Below are 21,327 nucleotides of genomic sequence, written 5' to 3'. Positions count from 1 at the left end.
AGCACCACCAAAATTGGCTATGGATATCAAATGCCATAGGAATGAGTTATAGACTCCATCAAGTATCACACTCAAACGGGTTGTAGAGACAACATTGAACCCCGTTAAAATGAACATGGATTAGCATTGTATTCGCCCATAGTCACTTGTATGAGGTGACGTCTCGAAGTGACTAGAGTGTGATGCGATTGATGGCAAGTTCAAGTGCCATAGAGTCATGTGAGATGACTAGTCGATCACATAGGCAGACTGTTAGGAACACTTTGTCGGGCAGTGACCGCTTATAGAGTTCTAGCAAATTTATAAAGCCTGGTCATGGCGAGAGCTACTATAGTATTCTAATGAGTCGATTCTTTTGACTAAAGACTGTTCACCTAAGATGGCACAATTTCAGATTAACTTTGATTTGTGTTACTACGACCTTCGTAAATGGGGTCAAATGGGCATATTTTGGGTTATGATGGCTGTGGCTAGTCGAAGGGAATGAGTGCGATAGGAATTGTCCACCCCCTTGTCAGGGTTAAAACAATATCTCAGGGCCACTCGAGGAGTAATGAACTGAAATGCGTGGCCACGCTCGGAAGGTATCCATGGTGGATAAATTCCGGTCAATCAGTTATTCTCCAGATCGAGGAAACCACTCTCGATATGATCACTTGCAAGTACGACCCGAAAGACACCTTGCATTGAGTGGGAGATAGTAATAGGACAAGAGAACTGGTGACGCACACTTGTCGAAGACAAGTGGGAGATTGTTGAGAAATGTGTCCTCAACAATAGTGCGATCACATGATTTAAATATCATTATTAAATCTCATACCAAGAATACGAAAGGGATGATACATTACATATATAGTCAACTGGTCCACACATATCGGTAATGATTGACTGGCTAGAGTTTGACACTACTGTCGTGCGACGGTGGTGATCAGTTGATCCCTTGAGGTCACACCTAAAGTACGATTCCATTAATTGAAAAGGTTAATTAATTGTATGCCGATACAGATTAATTAATTCCTTAAAATTGAACAAATTATTATCATAAGAGAGAAAATGACATCTTATTATAATGTGATTAAATGAGATTTTATTTAGTAATTTAAGAATTTATATTACTAAAATTAATCGGTGTTTGCGAAACACGCGAGATGAGAATGATAAGTTAGTTATAATTACAAGATATTGTGAATTATACTAACTAGTAATTAAATGACCATTTTATGAGAAAGTAATTTTAAATTACAAGTCAATTTGTTAAATATGATTTATTTAATTTGTAAATGATATTTAATTTGTTAAATATGCATTTTAAATTAAAACATGACATAAGACATGTCACATGTCACATGACATACAATTGTACAATTGACAAAAATAAAATGGACTCCATATTACACTACATAAACCGAAATTGATGGGCAATGTATATAGTTTTGTCTTTTTCCATTTGTCTTATTCTTTTGTCTAAAATGCATGATAGTGACATGACTATGGACAAAGGCTTACACATTTGTCTTGTGAAGACAAAAAGGAAAAAGAAAAATTGTCCACTACTCTATTGTGCCAACCGGTTTTGAGAAGCATATAGAGAGATTTTTCTCAATTTTATTCATTCTTACATTTTTATGAAAAATACCTCTGTCTCTCTCTTAATCATCATAAAAATCAAGTTTGATGAATCTAATTTGTAAAAATCAAATACTACTAATATGAGTATTAGTAATCAATTTTAAGGTAAACGACATTACAAATATCTAGTACATATTAGTTTGTGGGATTGAGGGATAGTTTTGGGTGCTACTGTAATACTCCGTATTTATATGTCTTGGGGTACTCTATCGAGTAGCCCTTACTCTGTCGAGTAAGGGCAAGTTGCGAAATAAAATAGTTTCTGACCTGTTGGGTACTCGATCGAGTAGCTGGGGTACTCGATCGAGTAAGGGGGTACTCGATCGAGTAGCCTTGGGTACTCGATCGAGTGTCCTATTTTTACGGGGATTTTCTCGGGTTTTGTTAATTATGCGATTAAGGTATTTAAGTTTCGTCGTCATTGTTTTAAATCACTTTTACAAAACCTAAAACCCTGTTTAAGAGAGAAAGCAACCAGTTCATCTTCCTAATCGCATTCTTGGCAATTCCCGGAGTTCAGACGGTCAGTTCTTGTCGTTGTTTATATCGTTGGATTCCTTGCGTCGAGGGTAAGATCTACGTACCCTTTTTATTGTTTTTCCCTTGATTTGGTTAAACCCTAATTTAGAGATTGGGGGTTTTTATGGGTAGTGTGTGATTTGGTAGCATTTGTATGTTGTATGATAGGAGGAGGTTTTGTAGAAGAGGCTTTTTGACACAGCTGTAGAGACCGTCTGATAATTGTGCTTTCCAGGTAGGATTTCCTACTCAGTATTAGTCCCATAATGGGATATTGGTGTTGTGCTGTAGTTAGTTGTTTGATATGATGATTGTGATTGTGGTTGTGATTGTGATTGGTTGTCTATGGTTCTCGAGATGCGTTCTCGGCTGAGTGGGGTCACTTGCGGGAGTGACTTCACGCCCTAGTTTCGCCCTTCGTGGAACCCGCCACGGAAGGGGATGTGCACATTAATGGGACAGGGTTATCGCTCGTATGATGAGCGGGGCTTAGGTGGAACGGCTGCGGTCCCCATCGGCGGGCTGGTCCAAAGGGACGATCGGTGATTGAGATTGTTGGGATTGGTGTGGTTGTGTGTGTGTGTGTGACGGTTAAGTCAGCCTGCATTTTTATTGGATTGTTGATATATATATGTAAATTGTGTGATTAGTATCGACCCGTTTAAATGTTTTAAAAACTGTGGTGATCCATTCGGGGTGGTGAGCGATTGCTTAAGCGGTATATCTTGGATACGCGTGGGATCTAGTCAGGGATGGAGTCATCACATATCGAGTCTTTAGTCTTCCGCTGTGTTTATTAGAATAGTTCCTTTCAGTTGGTTTATAGTTTGAGAACAATTGTATTTTGCTTACAGTTGGTTTTGGTATGTAATCACTTAAATTTATTTAATAAAGTATGTTTCTTCATTGTCGTATGATTATCATGCCTCGGGTAACCGAGATGGTGACATCCTTATACCTGGGTGGTCCTGGTAAGGCACTTGGAGTATGGGGGTGTTACAAATGGTATCAGAGCGACGATCCTGAAACCTGTAACCAATGAATCCAATGAATATAGGGAGTCAATTAAAATGAATCCGGGGTAAAGGTTGTAGGAGCTAATGCAAAGACTTGGGAGACGTCCTAAAGTCGCGAACTCGCCCTATAATTTTGAACCGGTCACATGGGATATGAGTCGGGATCGCTATGTGTTTACCTTGTGCTTTGTGTACCTATGGAGTGATGTGTGGCATGAATCAGTGGATGTATGTATGTGGAGAATAGGGAATGTGTAGAAAAGATGGTGATAATGTGATTTCGCATGTTGTTGATTGAAAGCATGTTGCATGATAGTTGGTTTACAATGTTGGTTGGAATTGTTAGAAAAGTGTATGAGAATGATGAGTAATGTGTTGGCAATAGATGAATTGATTGGAAAAGATGGAGTAGCAATTGCATAAGAATATGAATTTTGTGATTATGAATATGTTTAGGTGACGAAGTGTAATTGTAATGTTGTTGTATTAGTAACATGGGAATAGGATTTGTAATGTATGAGAATGTTTTGTGTTACGAAAAGTTATAAAATTTAAAGCATGAGGTTAGTACATGACTAATGAGTTAAATAATATATGTGCATGATGGATGTTGTTGCTTGATTTTTGAAGATGGTAACATGAGATTAGCAATACTGGTTTTATGAGCATAGAGTTGTTTTTGTTTACCATGTTGTCGTTTACGTTGTTGGGAAGTAAAATCAAGTAGTTGTGTTTTCGATTATAGGGATGTTGTATTTAAACTGTTATAACTTTAGATGCATAAATGATTTTAATGTGATTCCAATTGGAGGTGATAGCTTGTTCTTTTACGATTCTAACGATAGGTCACACGCCCAAAATGACCAAGAAATGAGTGAGTTATGACTGTTTTACGAAAACTGGACAGTGCTGAGAATTGGGGTACTCGATCGAGTATCCTTGGTACTCGATCGAGTAAGGGGGCACTCGATCGAGTATGTTAGTTACTCGATCGAGTAGCCCTGGTGATTTGTTTTACGTGCTTCTGATCTTGACCTACTCGATCGAGTAAGTCCCTTACTCGATCGAGTGGCCTGTACTCGATCTAGTGACCCCTGTTTTGGGTCATATGCTTATCTTTTGAATTCGTTGCATATTATGTTTAATTCAAAGTTATTATTTTGCTTCTTTATGCATTGTTTTACATGTATGTTGGTCTTGACGCGTAAGTTACCCAATCTTGTGGTGTAGTGAGTGGCACCTGTGGTGAGTATGAGTTCGGTGGGAGGACATGAGTTATACGTGGTTGTAATAGATAATGGAAAAAGAAAAGGAAGATTGTTATGGCTTAATTGAGACATATAGCATGTTTTCTGAGATGAAATGGGATGAGTGATATGAGTGTGTGTTGAGTAACGTAAAAGTAAGTGAATGTGGGCAATGGATGATGTGAGTCTAAGGAACGTGAGAATGAAAGGATTGAGAGTAAGGATATGGATAGTGACAACCTGAGATGTGTAAAGAATTATGGAGGGAGGTAGTTAAGAGCCGTGTGGGTTAAGAATATACATAATGAAAGTTCGTTTTAAAGGGGTTGAGAAGAGTGGTATATAGTGAACTTTGTGGAGACATGTCGCGGGGTGGAGATTTGGCTTTTTAAGAGATGAAACTATTGTGGGTTTTCCTTGGGCAATTAGCGGTATGAAAGGAATTTTGATTTCTAGAGATGTAAGAAGGAGATGCAATTGTTGAACAAGAACGTTGATTCTATGGATGGATTAGTGGCAAGGGTGATTGATGACATAATAAGAGAATATTTGTGGTAAGAAAGAGTGAGATGATATCGATATGAAATAATTAGATGTGAGTTTTGGAGCAGTGAGAACGTAACTGGATTTCTAAAGAGTCAGCTAGAAGGAATAAGGAGTTGAACTATTAATTGGTATTATTGAGTGTAAAGAGAAAAGAAGGATAAAAGAAAGCTGGGGAAAATATTCACCGGAGTTATGTGATATAAAGGTAAGGAATCATTGAAATGTGTGATAGCGTCACGAGGATGTTAGTTAATGGTTATAGAGGAGTTTTGGGACAACATGATTAGTAATGAGTTTCGAGGAATTAAGGAAAGTAAGAAGTTGGTAGAATATTTGCACGATACGAGATTTTGGCGGAGAGTTAGATGATGATACAATTAAGGATAGTATTGGGAAGAATGTTGAGGTAATTTGTTGATGGATTCGATGTTTGTTATTTGGGATGTCAACCAAAGATAGGAAAGAAATCGTGATGTTTAGAGATGAGTGTAAGAGGTTTGATGTTCGGACAGTGGTAGTGTTATCATTTGTGGTGTTGTCACTAGTGGTTAAGAGTGATGGTATATTAGAAAGGTAGCAATTCTAAAGAGGTTGATTTGGTAGGGACCTGATTGTTGTGTATGATTGTAAGAGGGTATAAGATGTGGTTAGATGAGGCGGATGCTAATAGTTGAATAGTAAAGGTATGGTTATATTTGGCAGGAAGTGATGGTTGTGTGAATGGGGGAATATGTTATGAGGGGCATATGAGTTAAACTCGGGCGACAGGTAACCTTTATCGAGGGGTAACTTACGTGATCAGGATTGACTGGTTGGATGTGATTATGGGTCTATGTCATATATATAAATGTTTGTGTGAGGTTGTGACCTCACAAGAAATGGTATGGTGTGATAATTATAAGTTGTTATCTAAATTTTCTGTAATACATATTGGATACGAGAACGTAATGGAATGATATCCAAAAAGGTAATAATTTGACTGATTTGGCATGACTAGTTATGCTTGTCTGTATTCATGATACATGTCAATATGTGATATGATAAGGGGATGATATTCACGAGGTTATTATCTGTTTAATTCATAAAATATGTTGTGTTATGATTTAGTAAAGTGGATTTGAATAAGTTTTTCTTGACTGAAAAGTTATTCTGAGTCAGTGTTTATGGGAGTTGTATGCAGTTGTGATGTCTATCGATGTGGTTGTGGTGCCTCGGGTGGTGATCCGGGCACGATATTTAGTGTTGTGATGCGGGTATTTTCGCACTACGGTGTGGCTGTTGGTGGCGGTGTTGTGATGCCGTCACCGGTTGTGGTGGATTAGGCGGGATGATTATGATTCGAGTTTCGAAAGTACATACCAGTTATACATAGTTTGTTGTTCTGTTTGATGTTGCTCCCTGCGAGTTTCAGTTTCTGCATGTAGACAGTTGTCTTGCTTATTGATGTTCTCTTTACCAGGTTAAGTTAAGAATGAGGTAGAGTATGATATGAAATAGAGTTGAATATGTTTTCGTTGTTGTCATGGTATAGTGATGTTCTATTGATGGGATACGGTTGTGAGAGGTTGTTACAGTAATTTTGATCTTGTTCTAGATAGGGCTTTAGTAGACATGGTAATAGAAAATGATCCGTGGAACATGTGTTGTAATGATCTGAAAGCGGCAGGTAGTTCATAATCTTTTGTTGGGACAGTGAGTGTAGGGTGTTGAATAATAAGTGTCGTGTTAAGTTATGTATGAGTCTTGCGGTAATGAATGAAAGAACTTGAGGATCTAGTGTGAGTGTACGTAACAAGTGTAGATCGTGAGTTATGCTTTTGATGATGGGAGTTTCATATAGTTTATATAGAGAGGTATGTCATGTTGCGGTAATGTGGAGAGTTGAAGTTTTGGGTTAAGATAAAGATTTTGAGGTATAGGTTAGATGGTGTGACGAATGAGTTGAGGTATGAGGAATGTTTAAGTAATAGAGCCTTGGATATATGCATGGCGAGTGTTTAGATTATAAGTGGTTATCTTTGACATGTGATGATGATGAGAATAACGAGAAGATATAACTAAGGATTTAGTATTAGTGAGTTACGAGGACGTAACATTTGTCTTAAGAGGAGTAGGATGCGATAAAAGAGAGTTTCATAGTGGTGCATGTTGTAATATAATTGGAAGTAGAATGCTAGCGTAGCGTAAAGGAGGGATTTGTTTGTGGATGATACTTATAAAAGGCCACGGCCGTGCTTGTAGTATTGTGATGCTTCGGAGTATGAGAATATTTTATATAATGTTGACAGTTGGAGGATGATGTTATGAGTCTGAGTAAACTTCGAGGACGAAGTTCCTTTTTAGGGTGGTAGAATGTAACATTCCGTTTGATGTCTATGAGTGTCTTGATATGGGATTTGGTAGTGAATGATATATTACGGAGCTAGCAGCGTTAGAGAATGGTAGTTGGTAGTGTATGGAGTTAGTGTTGAGAGAGATAAAATGGAGTTGATACGATATCGTGAGCCATGTTGTGGAGGTAGGAATAGTTAGTGGAGTTGGTGTTAGGAGTCCATGGTCGGTTGGAGTTTTGTTTTGAGTTCTCAGTTACGTTGTTGTGTCTTGATCGAGTTAGCATGTTTGTTTTTATGTATGGGTTGAACTTCGGGGACGAAGTTCCTTTTAAGGAGGGAAGACTGTAATACTCCGTATTTATATGTCTTGGGGTACTCTATCGAGTAGCCCTTACTCTGTCGAGTAAGGGCAAGTTGCGAAATAAAATAGTTTCTGACCTGTTGGGTACTCGATCGAGTAGCTGGGGTACTCGATCGAGTAGCCTTGGGTACTCGATCGAGTGTCCGGTTTTACGGGGGATTTTCTCGGGTTTTGTTAATTATGCGATTAAGGTATTTAAGTTTCGTCGTCATTGTTTTAAATCACTTTTACAAAACCTAAAACCCTGTTTAAGAGAGAAAGCAACCAGTTCATCTTCCTAATCGCATTCTTGGCAATTCCCGGAGTTCGACGGTCGCTTCTTGTCGTTGTTTATATCGTTGAGTTCCTTGCGTCGAGGGTAAGATCTACGTACTTTTTTTATTGTTTTTCCCTTGATTTGGTTAAACCCTAATTTAGAGATTGGGGGTTTTTATGGGTAGTGTGTGATTTGGTAGCATTTGTATGTTGTATGATAGGAGGAGGTTTTGTAGAAGAGGCTTTTTGACACAGCTGTAGAGACCGTCTGATAATTGTGCTTTCCAGGTAGGATTTCCTACTCAGTATTAGTCCCATAATGGGATATTGGTGTTGTGCTGTAGTTAGTTGTTTGATATGATGATTGTGATTGTGGTTGTGATTGTGATTGGTTGTCTATGGTTCTCGAGATGCGTTCTTGGCTGAGTGGGGTCACTTGCGGGAGTGGCTTCACGCCCTAGTTTCGCCCTTCGTGGAACCCGCCACGAAGGGGATGTGCACATTAATGGGACAGGGTTATCGCTCGTATGATGAGCGGGGCTTAGGTGGGAACAGCTGCGGTCCCCCACTGGCGGGCTGGTCCAAAGGACGGTCGGTGATTGAGATTGTTGGGATTGGTGTGGTTGTGTGTGTGTGTGTGTGACGTTAAGTCATGCATTTATTGGATTGTTGATATATATATGTAAATTGTGTGATTAGTACTTGACCCCGTTTAAATGTTTTAAAAACTCGTGGTGATCCATTCGGGGTGGTGAGCGATTGTTTAGCGGTATATATCTTGGATACGCGTGGGATCTAGCTGGGGATGGAGTCATCACATATCAGAGTCTTTAGTCTTCCGATGTGTTTATTAGAATAGTTCCTTTCAGTTGGTTTATAGTTTGAGAACAATTGTATTTTGCTTACAGTTGGTTTTGGTATGTAATCACTTAAACTTATTTAATAAAGTATGTTTCTTCATTGTCTTATGATTATCATGCCTCGGGTAACCGAGATGGTGACATCCTTATACCTGGGTGGTCCTGGTAAGGCACTTGGAGTATGGGGGTGTTACAGCTACTAATTGGAGGGCTTCTATTTTGAAGTCATGTATGTTCATCCAATATTGGAAAGCTCGAGAACTAACAAGAAGGAGATCTTGTTGGTGCCCATATGATGACCGAAATTATCATAGTAAGAATGAAGATTTCTTCCTTATTTTACTTATTGTTTGCATGCAAAAGATCACCTTTTAATTTTATGACTAAATTAAAATAAAACATATATGAATATGTTGAGTAAAGAGATAAAGATTTCCAACAAGAGGGTCCATCTTGAAGATGTTCACGCTTTTTGGAGGACCTTGGAGTACGAAAATGTTGGTGTACCACCCAAGACCGATGATGATGAGTTGGAGAAGCTGTTTGAAGAAGCTAGAGCTTGTGACCCGACGAAGAAACGGGTAATCATTGAGAAATTGCGAGATGGTCTTCACCCGGAAGACGAGGAAGTTAAACCACCTCCTGTTAGAGAAAACCCCAAAGGGAGACCGAGGGGTTCTACTACCCGGAACAAGTCAGGATTTGAGCATGCAAAGAAGAAGGCTGCGAAAGTTTCTACTCCTGCGACGACATTTGTTCAACATACGGTGGGTGATTTTGATCAAGGACCGGTTGGTGCACCGTTGGAGTCCGGCTACGCTAAGGGATTTTTGTCAACTTGGACTAAAAAGTATGCGGTCCCTGAAGAAGTACGGGATTTCTTTGATGGTTGGGTAGATGTCGGTAATGATGGTCATTGTGGTTATCGGGTGGTCTCACATGCTGCGCGGGGTCGGGAAAGTGACTATTTAGTCATGAGAGAGTGGGGTATTCGGGGGATTAAGGCATACGAGTTCTACAGGGATTTTTTTGCTGATAGTTGTGTGTTGCCTACGAGTCTTACCAGATACGAGGAGGCATTGAGACGGATGGAGTTTACTAGCAGTGGAGGATGTGGGCCTAACCATTGGATGTACGGGGAATATTTGTTTGTCTTTGCATCGTTGTTTAACTGGACTATTTGTCTCATCGCCCAGCATGAAGTTGGAGAATCTCGTACTTGGCATTGTAGCACATACTTACCCCTAAGGCCCACAGCCCAAGTGACGAGGCCATATGGTGTTTTGTGGATCGTGAATTACCATCTCCATTGGATGAGATTGCATTGTCGAGTACCAGCGACAGATGCACCGATGCCACCGATCGATCCTTTATGGCTAGGGTCAAGAGACCCTTTGGTTGCACCATATGCTGATTTGTACAAGACAAACATCGAGAATTGGCATACGTTGATGGGAACTACACCTAAAGTTTATGGCAGAAGACGGCGTTCTACACCAACTAACCCAGAAACTGCAAAGAAATTAAACTTTGATAATGCATTTAAAGTTTGATTATGACCATGTTTTGTAAACTACGGATTAATATTAGCAGAAGCAGATTTAGAAAACAGATTTGACTAGCATAATGATTTGGCGGGTTTGACTAGCAGATTTATTTAGCAGAATTGTTTTAGAGGTGTTTGGTAATTGACAGTTTTAGATTAGCAGATTGTTTAGATTCTTTGTAAAATGACAAATAAGGATATGAATAAATTATTTATTAAATATATAAAAGAAAGGTTAATATTTTTTAAGGGGGTAAATAAGACAATATTTTTTCTTTCTAATCCGCTAACCTAATATGCTAGTAGGAGCAGCATATTGCAAAATAGCATATTGGACCCCAATATGCTATTTCAATATGCCATTAACCAAACGCTTTAAATAGCATATTCGTAAGTCAAACATGCTAAACCTCTCCAATATGCTAAAATTTGGCCAATATGCCATTTACCAAACAGAGCCTATGTAATAATTTAAAATATGCTCTACTGTTATAACAAACATATTACTAATTATGAAATTACTGGAATTCATAACAACTAAAAATAACTGTTATAATTCAAAAATGTTCGTTACAATTCAAAATAACCGTTATAATTCAAAAATAGCCGTTATAATTCAAAAATGTCCGTTACAATTCAAAATAACCGTTATAATTCAAAATAACCGTTACAATTCAAAATAACCGTTATAATTCAAAAATAGCCGTTATAATTCAAAAATGTCCGTTACAATTCAAAATAACCGTTAGAATTCAAAATAACCGTTAGAATTCAAAAATAGCCGTTAGAATTCAAAAATAGCCGTTATAGTTAATAGCTTATAAATAGGCCATTCTATGTCAATTTCAATCACAACATCCAATCCTATTCACTCTCTACAATACTAAAATGGTTCTCACAAATACTCAAAAAATCAGAGGTTATCAAGGCAGAATCGATCTAATTGTTCAAAATTTACCAGTTCTAATTGAGCGTCTTGAATAAGTGGTTCCCAGTGCCACTGTATGGCACATGCTTGAAGAGCCTCCAATTGGTAGCCTTTGTATAATTTTAACCGGAAACCCGGATCATGTTCTAACTCCAACAGTTAGAGATGAGGTTGTTTCTGATGAAGCACTAAACGAGAAGATGTGGGAGTTTCGCAGGTTAAGAAGTGATATCTTTACATATTTTGAGCGCATCCTCACCGTGATCGATTACCCAAGACTATCAGACTTATGTGCCGGTAGAGTGCTCAACCAAGGAATCTTTATCTCTACATCAATGATTTGTCGACTCAATATATGTCTACCCAACCTGAATAAATTGAGGTTCAAGATCATGAAGAAGATAAGGAATCGTCATCTTCATCATCTGAAGATAATTAACTTCGATAGTTATTTAATTATGTTATGTTTTAAATAATAATCGTTTATGGCATGGGTTTGAGGTTTGGGGTTTAGGGTTTGGGTTTAGGGTTTAGGGTTTGGGGTTTAGGGTATGGTATGTTTTAATTATGTTTTAAGTGGTTTATGTTTTAATTATGTTTTAAGTGGTTTATGTAATGTCGTTGTATTTTTAATTTATGTTTTATCTTATTAAGTGTTGTGTCTGTATTATGTCTGTTAAATTGTATCGTGTTTTAATTAAGTGTTGGATTATGTTTTAATTATGTTTGAAGTGGTTTATGTTTTAATTATGTCTGTTAAATTGTATCGTGTTTTAATTAAGTTTTAAGTACTTTCGTTCATTTCAATGCATAACATTAAAAACACTAAAAATGTTCACACAATGAAAATATTCATACATAACGAAAGAGAATAAAAATATCCATACGCAACACAAATAAAAATATTCGTACATAAGAATAAAAATCTACACTACGGGGTACGCTCATCATCATCATCATCATCCCCAGCATCATCCTCGGCATGGTCCTCGGCTCTGAAGAACGGCTCCATCTCATCCACCAATCTCCGCGCATATTGCCACTTCCTGTCCGCGGTAGGCTGTCTATAAATCTATGAGAAATGACGACTAAGAGCTCGGGATACCTCGGGCTCCTCGCTCAAAGGAAGAGAGCGAAACTGAGTACGGCGTGCAGGGGGGTAGAAGTGTGGGTGAGAAATATTCCTATACGAAGACATGTATCGCGTATCACTCTGAAAAGGCATCAAAGCCCGGTCAAACCGCTCTTTCAAAACTATCTCGACATCACTCAAACCCCACTCCAAATCAGGAGAATCACCATAAGACAACTTATAACCCAAGGCCGGCTTAGCCGGACGATAGTCAACAGTCGGGAACCGCATAGAGTTTGGGATAACCTGAACATACCCGTACTGACGGAGACACCTATCAGGCTGGTACGGCTCTACTATATCCAAAAACCTAATCAAGCCCGAGTAGAGCGAAATACTGCACGCCCTGTGAGGACTAACACCATAAGGGAGCCACGTCACGTGCTCCGCCCTAAGCCCGTCCAACCTCTGCCTGTGCTGCTCTAACAACCGAACATCTCCCCTAAACCTAGGAAGCCGTGACCAAGCCTCGACAAGTGGTCTCCCCTCGACATAATATCCGGAGTGTGGTCGGAACATGGGAAAGTACTCATATATCCAAGCCTCAAAGTAACGGTAGACAACCGCTAACACCCCGACCCTCCCTACGCGAAGCCATCCCCAACCCCATCGATACAAGTAGGCCAATGTCGCGGCCCCCCAAGCATACGTGCCGATATCACTCAACTGATCAAACAACGGCAACATACGGGCAATAACCCTATCATTAGACTTGTCCGTAAACAAAGTCTGTCCTACCAACACCATCATGTAAGCCCTCAGCGAGTCATGCTGGTTACCCGTCTCCGCAAGCTCTATCAACTTCTTAACCGTCACTCCACCACCCTTGTACAACGGTGGTTTCACCTCTTTCAGAGGCAATCCAAATAAAGCAGCCACCTTCCCCTTCATACCGATCTCCTCCCTCATAGGACCCTCCTCCAAAACCCTCATGCCATCCACTCGTATCCCAAGGATCTTCTCAACATCATGCAACAAGATAGTAATCTCACCAAACGGCATATGTAAAGTGTTGGTGTCGGGCTGCCACCTCTCTACAAAAGCGCTAATGAGATTCTCGTCCAAACCGGTCATCAAAGAACGCCTCAAATGACCAAGGCCACTCTTACTAACTATCTCCATAACACCGTCACGGACCTTTATCTTACTTATCTTCTCTAAACCACCCGGTATCTCGTAACACGTGATCCACGATCTTATTCCCTGACCGGTCCAACTACCATAAGCTACGTGGTCACCAAAGCTACGTAGGACGCTAAGGACTCTCGGACCATCCTCAACCGGACCCGTAAGACGCCAAGAAGTATCCTGAGTCTTTGTCTTCTTCCTCCCCGTGCTACTAGATGAACCGTCACCAAGCGGCACATATCGACCTCTACCATCCCGTACCACCTTCTTAGGTGGTAGTACGGCGGCCTCCTCGTCAAGAAAACGAGAGTCATCGTCGTCCTCCTCCTCCTCATCCTCCTCATCATCATCATCTTGCTCAACCACATGGTCAAAATGCTCTTCCTCCTCAACATCAGAATCGGCTAATGGCTGCCTAAAAAACGCACTCGGTAAATCCATCTCGGTCATAACGGGCTCGGGAGTAGCGTCGGGAGTAGGGTCAACAGAAGGGCATATTTCGATGCCCTTACCCCTACCCCTACCCCGACCACGACGTGGCGCTAACGGTAAAGGGATACGCCGCTTAGAGCTCGTTACTCTTCGATCTTTCGTACGACCTAGTGAAGTCATAATGTAATCTTCGCTGTTCGACATCTGCATTTACGAGATTAAAAAGTTAGATAAATAAAATAAAAACAAGTTTTCATATAAAAATAACTTTAAATACCAATAAATTCAAAATAACACAAAATTAACAACTTCTAATAAAAAAAATATAAATTTAACCATTATAAGTAAAATATACAACTTCTAAAACAAGAAAAATAAAAATTGCATATTAAAATAAAAATTATCAACTTTTAATACAAATTACCCATTTAAATATAAAATTAACAACTTTTAATTAAAAAAATATAAATTACACAATTACATACAAATTTAACAACTTTTAATGCAAAAAAAAAACATTAACCATTAAAATTGAAAATATACGGTAAAAAGCAAATAAAAAGGTCCGAACTATGGACGGACATTGAAATTCAATGTCAGTCCATGGTCAAGACATTGAGTTTCAACATCCCAACCAACAATGGACGTTGAAACCCAACGTCCAAACCAGACTAGGACGGCAACAGTACACGTCCTGCCCAGAGAAACGTTGAAGATCAACGTTCCAGCCACAAACAGACGTCGAAGTTCAAAGTCCCTGCCCATTACAGACGTTGAACTTCAACATCCACGACCATTACAGACGTTGAACTTCAACGTCCCTACCCATTATCGACGTTGAAGTTCAACGTCCCTCCCCTGTAAAACACAACTTCAAGTCCTCAACAAACGCGACAACAAATCAATCGATAACAACAACAACAAAACCATTGAAAACAACAAAACAACAACAAATCCATCAACAACAAACAAAATTAACAATAACAATCCAACAACAACAACAAATCCGACAATATTAAGCCTATTTGCGAGATTGAAACGAGAAAATAACAAGAATAAGGAAGAATAACGAAATTGAAACAAGAATTAATTCAAATGAAGACAAACATACATTACTAGCCTAATTAAAATCAAATTATACAATTAAAACTAAACTAATTGAAAAAAAAACGACTTACTTGATTAAAAACAAGGAGAATGAGCTCTTGTTGGTGCTATGTCGGCTGTGGTGTTGCTGCGGTGGTGGTGGAGGTGTTGCGGTGGTGATGCAGACGGCGGATGTGGTCGTGTCGTGGTGGTGTGGTGGGCGGTGGACTCGTGAGAATGAAAGAGTGAAAGGGAGGAGTGAATGAGTGAGAGAGAGAGATACTAAGGGTAAGGGTCGTCTTTTTTTTAAAAACCGTCGACGATTTGTTATAAAACGTCGGCGACGTTTCGTAACCGGGACATCTTATTCCTTGGTCGGTCGACGGTCAATACTCAATAGTTTAGAATTTAGATCGGTAAAAAATTGCTGACTTGTTGATTGGTACATATACTTCTGCAAATGACACAATAACCTATCTTCCATAAAAATTTCCTCTTAACAGCCTGGCAAATTCTTGTTTCAAGCATTTTTCCATCTAATATTAATACGGACCAAATATACTCATTTTACGATAAAATAAAAATATTTTTCTGATAAAATATTATCGTTGGTTTTTTTGTTAAAAAGTGACGGTTTTAGTTATAATAATTTTATCATTAAATGATTAGTTTTTATTACAAAAATGTTGACAGTTTCCGATTATAAGACCCTTTGAAGGGAGACTTTAAGGGTGTGTTTGGATAGCAAAAGTGGAGGGAAAGGGAGGGGAGGGAGAAGGAGGGAAGAGAAAGGGATGGAAGGGAAGGGGGGGGGGGAGAATGGAGGAGGTCATTTTCCCTCCAAATCTTGCCTTTGTTGGAGAGGAAATAATTTGGCTTGAAGGGGGGAAGTGGAGGGATTCATTTTCCCTCCCTTCAAAATCCTGTTGGAATGATAATTCGTAACAACGGAAAAACAGACAGAAACTTTAACGAAACAAGAGACAGAAATAGACTTATCGAAACGGAATTGCAGCGCCGTGGTATGGAGGCCACTGACTTGAAAACTATATCGGCACGACAGTGGTGGTAATCGTCTCTCGCCGGTATTTCCCCAAGGTTAACACTGCGACACCCGTACACAACCACTCATGTATGAGAGCCTTGGAACAAACATAAACGAACCCAGAAGAAACTCAGAAGCAGAAGAATATCATATTTGAGAGAGATAGGAGAGTTGTATGAATTGTGTGTATGAAGTGATGAGAGAACATCTCTATTTATAGTTGAAAATAGAGCTGTTACGGGCAAAAAACGGAGGAAATAAAGGAGACAAATAAATCTCCTTAATCACAGAGATTTTATTTGACTGAGATCCATTACAGGACTCCAAAAACACACACAAGCCAGGCCCAAAAAAGATAAGATAAAAGAGGGCCTTTGGCCCGCACCGCAGATGCTCTACCCGAACCCGAGCCGAGCCGAGCCGGGCCGGCGCGCGTGTGTATGTTTGGACCCAAACCCACAAGCCTAACAATCACCACAAAAGCCTCCTTGGTCCAATCTCTTACCCACCATTGGACCAAAGGCAATATAAACACAAAACATACTCCTCTCCTCACCGATGTGGGAGAGAGTATGAACCAAAAAACCAAGAAAAACTTGGCTTTTCTTGGCATCACACCAACAATCCCCCACTGATGATAAGGAAAAGCTAAAGAGAAATTTCTGGGTAAGGAAGGACTGGATACTTAAACGTTCAATGTCTTTCGACTTGAATTGATGTATTAGTGAAATTAAGCAACAACTTACTTTCAACAAGAGAATATCTTCCGATTTGAATTCCTTGTCGGTCTTCGGTCATTGATTCCCCCACAACACATATTATACCTTCAAAGACTGTTTTGTTCCGCGATTTCAAGTGCAACGCTTTTAAAGCCATGCGTTTACCCTGGCTTAGGTGAGTGCTCTAGTGATAATTTTATACTCTTACATAGATGGTGGTTGAACCATCACACCCCCAAAGGTAGGTCAAGTGCTTCTCAGTAGCACTTCTCATAAGAGCTATTAAGGACAAAGTCCAACCTCATATAAAAACATAATCCATCAAGTGCGTCTCAAAGCACCACCAAAATTGGCTATGGATATCAAATGCCATAGGAATGAGTTATAGACTCCATCAAGTATCACACTCAAACTTGATTTAAGGACTTAAGCCCCATTCCCCTCGACATATCAAGGACTACTCTCATTGTTAACCCCTTAGTAAGGGGATCGGCAAGATTACGTTCGGACTTCACATAGTCCAAAGCAATTACTCCATTTTTCAGAAGTTGTTTTACCACACCGTGCCTGATTCGAATATGTCGTCTCTTACCATTATAGACATTATTCTTAGCAACACTGATAGCTGCTTTACTATCACAGAGTAGGGAGACTGGTGCAACCTGTCCCCCCCACATGGGCACGTCTGCTAGTAAGTTCCTCAACCAATCTGTTTCTTGACCTGCCAACTTAAGAGCAATGAACTCAGATTCCATGGTAGAGCTAGCTATACAAGTCTGTTTTGCAGACTTCCACGATATAGCTCCTCCACCCAAGGTGAACACATAACCACTAGTGGAATGAATTTCATCATTACCTGCAACCCAATTTGCATCACAATATCCTTCTAACACAGTAGAAAATTTACCATAATGCAAACACAAATCAACTGTTCCTTTTAGGTATTTAAGTAAACGACGAAGTGCATTCCAATGCTCGGCACTGGGGTTATGTGTATATCGACTCAGTCTACTAACAAAGATAAGCAATGTCTGGTCGAGTACAGTTCACGAGGAACATCACACTTCCTATAATTCTAGCATATTCTTCTTGTGAGACACTATCACCCAAGTTCTTACACAAAGATATACTAGCATCATAAGGAGTTCTAGCAGGTGTAACATCAAAACTGTTAAACTTCTTCAACACTTTTTCAACATAATGTGATTGACTAAGGGATATACCACTTGGGGTTTTCACAACTCTAACTCCAAGGATAACATCAACTTCTCCTAAGTCTTTCATCTCAAACCGTGATGACAAAAATTGTTTGGTTTTATTTACAACAGATAAATTATTACCAAGAATTAACATGTCATCAACATATAAGCATATAATCACACAATCTGATCCAAACATTTTAGAATAGACACACGAATCGAATTGTTAGTTATATAGCCATCGTCGATCAAAGTGTTGTGAAATTTCTCATACCACTGTTTAGGTGCTTGTTTAAGACCATATAGTGATTTTCTCAGTTTACACACCTTACTCTCTTGACCCTTTACCACAAACCCCTCGGGTTGCAACATATAGATCTCTTCATTTAGGTCACCATTCAAAAAAGCAGTTTTTACATCCATCTGATGTACTACAAGATCATGAATAGCAGCCAAAGCAACAAGAGTTCTACTGGTGGAAATTTTAGTCACAGGTGAGTAAGTATCAAAATAGTTAATATCTTTCTTTTGTGTAAACCCCCTCACCACAAGTCTGGCCTTGAACCTTTCTATTGTTCCATCAGGTCTCATTTTCTTTTTAAAGATCCATTTGCTACTAATGGGTTTACTACCTTTAGGCAAATCAGTTAACTCCCAAGTCTGATTAGAAACAATAGAATCTAGTTCATTTTTAATAGCTTCTTTCCAAAAAAACAACATCTATAGATCTCATAGCCTCATCATATGTTTTTGGATCATCTTCTATTAAAAAAGCAGAAACAAGCTCATCAAAAGCACAAATATCACCTGCGATTTCAGATAAGTGAAGTCTGATAGCATCAGTTCTGACGAAATCACTCCCGTAGCTCTTTTCAATTCTGGGCCTTTTGCTCCTTCTTGGTTCAACTGCATGATCCACAGAAGTACTAGTACTCGCATGCATAGAACTGTCAGTAGGGTTAACAGGCACAGTAGAAACAACATGGGCATCGGGTAGTGATACAGTTTCCTTCTTCAAAGGAAATACCTGCTCAAAAAACTCATCATCTCTAGCCTCAGATATAGACCTGTCACTTAAATACATGAACCTATAAGCAGAACTGTTTTGAGCATAACCAATGAAAACACAGTCATAAGTCTTAGGTCCAATGGTTGGCCTCCTAAAGCTAGGTAAGCCTACTTTAGCCAAACACCCCCACACTTTAAGGTAACTTAAATTAGGAGCATAACCTTTCCACACCTCATAGGGTGTCTTGTCTAGTTTCTTATGAGGTACCCTGTTAAGAATATGACAAGCTGAAAGCACTGCTTCCCCCCCACATATCATCAGAAAGGCCAGAACTTAAAAGCATAGCATTGATCATTTCTTTCAAAGTTCTATTTTTACGTTCAGCTACACCATTCGATTGAGGTAAGTATGGTGGGCTCTTTTCATGTATTAAACCATTTTTCTCACAAAAATCTACTAAATTGCCAGAGCCATACTCTCCTCCTCGATCGGACCTGACTCTTTTAATCTTCCTATCAAGATGATTTTCTACCTCAGTTTTGAACTTTATGAACATGTCCTCAGCTTCACTTTTATTTCTAAGCAAATATACTTTGGTATATCTAGAAAAATCATCAATAAAAGTGACATAATAATGTTTACCACCTCTGCTTATGGTGTTTTTGAAGTCAGCTAGATCGGTGTGAATTAACTCAAGAAGACTCGTTTGTCTAGTTGTAACAGGTCTACTAGGTTTCTTAGCAAATTTGGCCTCGACACAACTAGGACACTTCTCATGAGTTTCTGAAGATAACGAAGGAATAAGCGACATAGATTTAAGCCTTTTAATCGAATCAACATTCACATGACCTAATCTACCATGCCAAACATCAATAGACTCAGCAATATAAGCAGAAGAAGAAGAAGCATTATTATTAATGATAGAAGAATCAACATTCAAAACAAATAAACCCCCACAGAGAAAACCCTTGCCCACAAAATCCCCATTGCGCGACATTACAACCTTGTCAGCCTCGAAAACAAGTTTCACACTAGCTTTGTTTAGTAAGGCACCAGACACGAGGTTTCGACACAAAGTAGGAACATACAAAACATTATTTAAAGCAAGAGTTTTCCCTGAGGTTAGTTTGATAAAAATCTTGCCTTTGCCGGTGATAACAGCAGAAGAAGAGTTACCCATGTAGACACATTCACCATCAGCAACATCTTCGAATTCAGCAAAGAGATCCTTGTTAGCACAAAGATGCCTTGAAGCCCTTGTATCCAGAATCCAATCACTAGCATTTGCAACCAGATTAGCCTCAACCACTACATCAGCAATAATATCATCCTTTTCAGCAACATTAGCTTCAGCAGCAATTTTCTTTTGAGGACACTGATAAGCTTTGTGACCCGTTTTCCCACAAACATAGCATACCAGATTTGATTTCTGAATCTTTGAGGCAGGTTTGGTGAATTTCCCTTGACCAGCTTTCTTAGCATTCTGACCCTTGGATTGACCCTGACCAGCTTTAGCCTTTCCCTTACCCTTGAACCTATCTTCTTTTGAAGACCCACCAGTTTCAACAAGATTGGCTTTGACAGTAGTAAGAGACAATTGGACTGACTTATCTTTCAGACGATTAGCTTCTTCAGTCCTCATGTGGCCTACCAGCTCTTGAAGGGACAAATCCTTCTTCTTATGTTTCAAATGATTCCTATATTCATTCCAGGAAGGGGGAAATTTTTCTAGCAAAACATTGGCCAAAAATATTTCATCTAGTTTCATTCCCTCATTAGTGACATCAGCACACAAATTCTCATAAACATGAACTTGCTCCATAATTGGTTTGTCATCTACCATTTGAAACCCAAACCACTGCCCGACAACATATTTTTTCTTACCCGCATCGTCAGCCCCATATTTTTTCTCTAACAAATCCCATATGGTTTTAGCAGATTTATGAACCGAAAATAAATCAAAGAGGGTATTCGACATATGAGTAAGGAGATGGAACTTAGCAGTTTTGTTATCCTTATCATGTTTCTTAATAGACTCCTCATTCGACTTAACAAAGAATGATTTGCGAGGTGGGGTAATTTCTACACTAGCAAATGATTCATAAAGAATGGGAGGGTCAGAAAATAAAACATAGTCGATTTCTAATTGTTCAAAGTACATAAGCAGTTTCTGAGACCATCTTTTGTAGTTCATACCGTCTAAGGGTTCCAATTTCGATAATTCAGACAAGATTTTGTTTGAGACGGCAGCCATTGTTACGACAGAAATAAAATAGTTTTCAAATTGTTGGAATGATAATTCGTAACAACGGAAAAACAGACAGAAACTTTAACGAA

General features: G+C 39.1%; 1 protein-coding gene across 1 annotated transcript; it reads left to right on the top strand.

Annotated features, from left to right (window-relative positions):
• The first annotated feature begins 9,170 nt into the window (after positions 1 to 9,170).
• LOC141641446 (uncharacterized) lies at positions 9,171 to 10,319 on the top strand. The gene has a single exon (XM_074450105.1). The coding sequence runs from the start codon at positions 9,171 to 9,173 to the stop codon at positions 10,317 to 10,319; it is 1,149 nt and encodes a 382-aa protein (XP_074306206.1).
• Positions 10,320 to 21,327: the final 11,008 nt, after the last annotated feature.

This window comes from Silene latifolia, chromosome 2 (genome assembly GCF_048544455.1).
Source record: "Silene latifolia isolate original U9 population chromosome 2, ASM4854445v1, whole genome shotgun sequence".
Classification (NCBI taxonomy): domain Eukaryota; kingdom Viridiplantae; phylum Streptophyta; class Magnoliopsida; order Caryophyllales; family Caryophyllaceae; genus Silene; species Silene latifolia.
The sequence above is the reverse complement of the archived record's forward strand: the minus strand, read 5'-3'. Positions and strand labels throughout refer to the sequence as shown.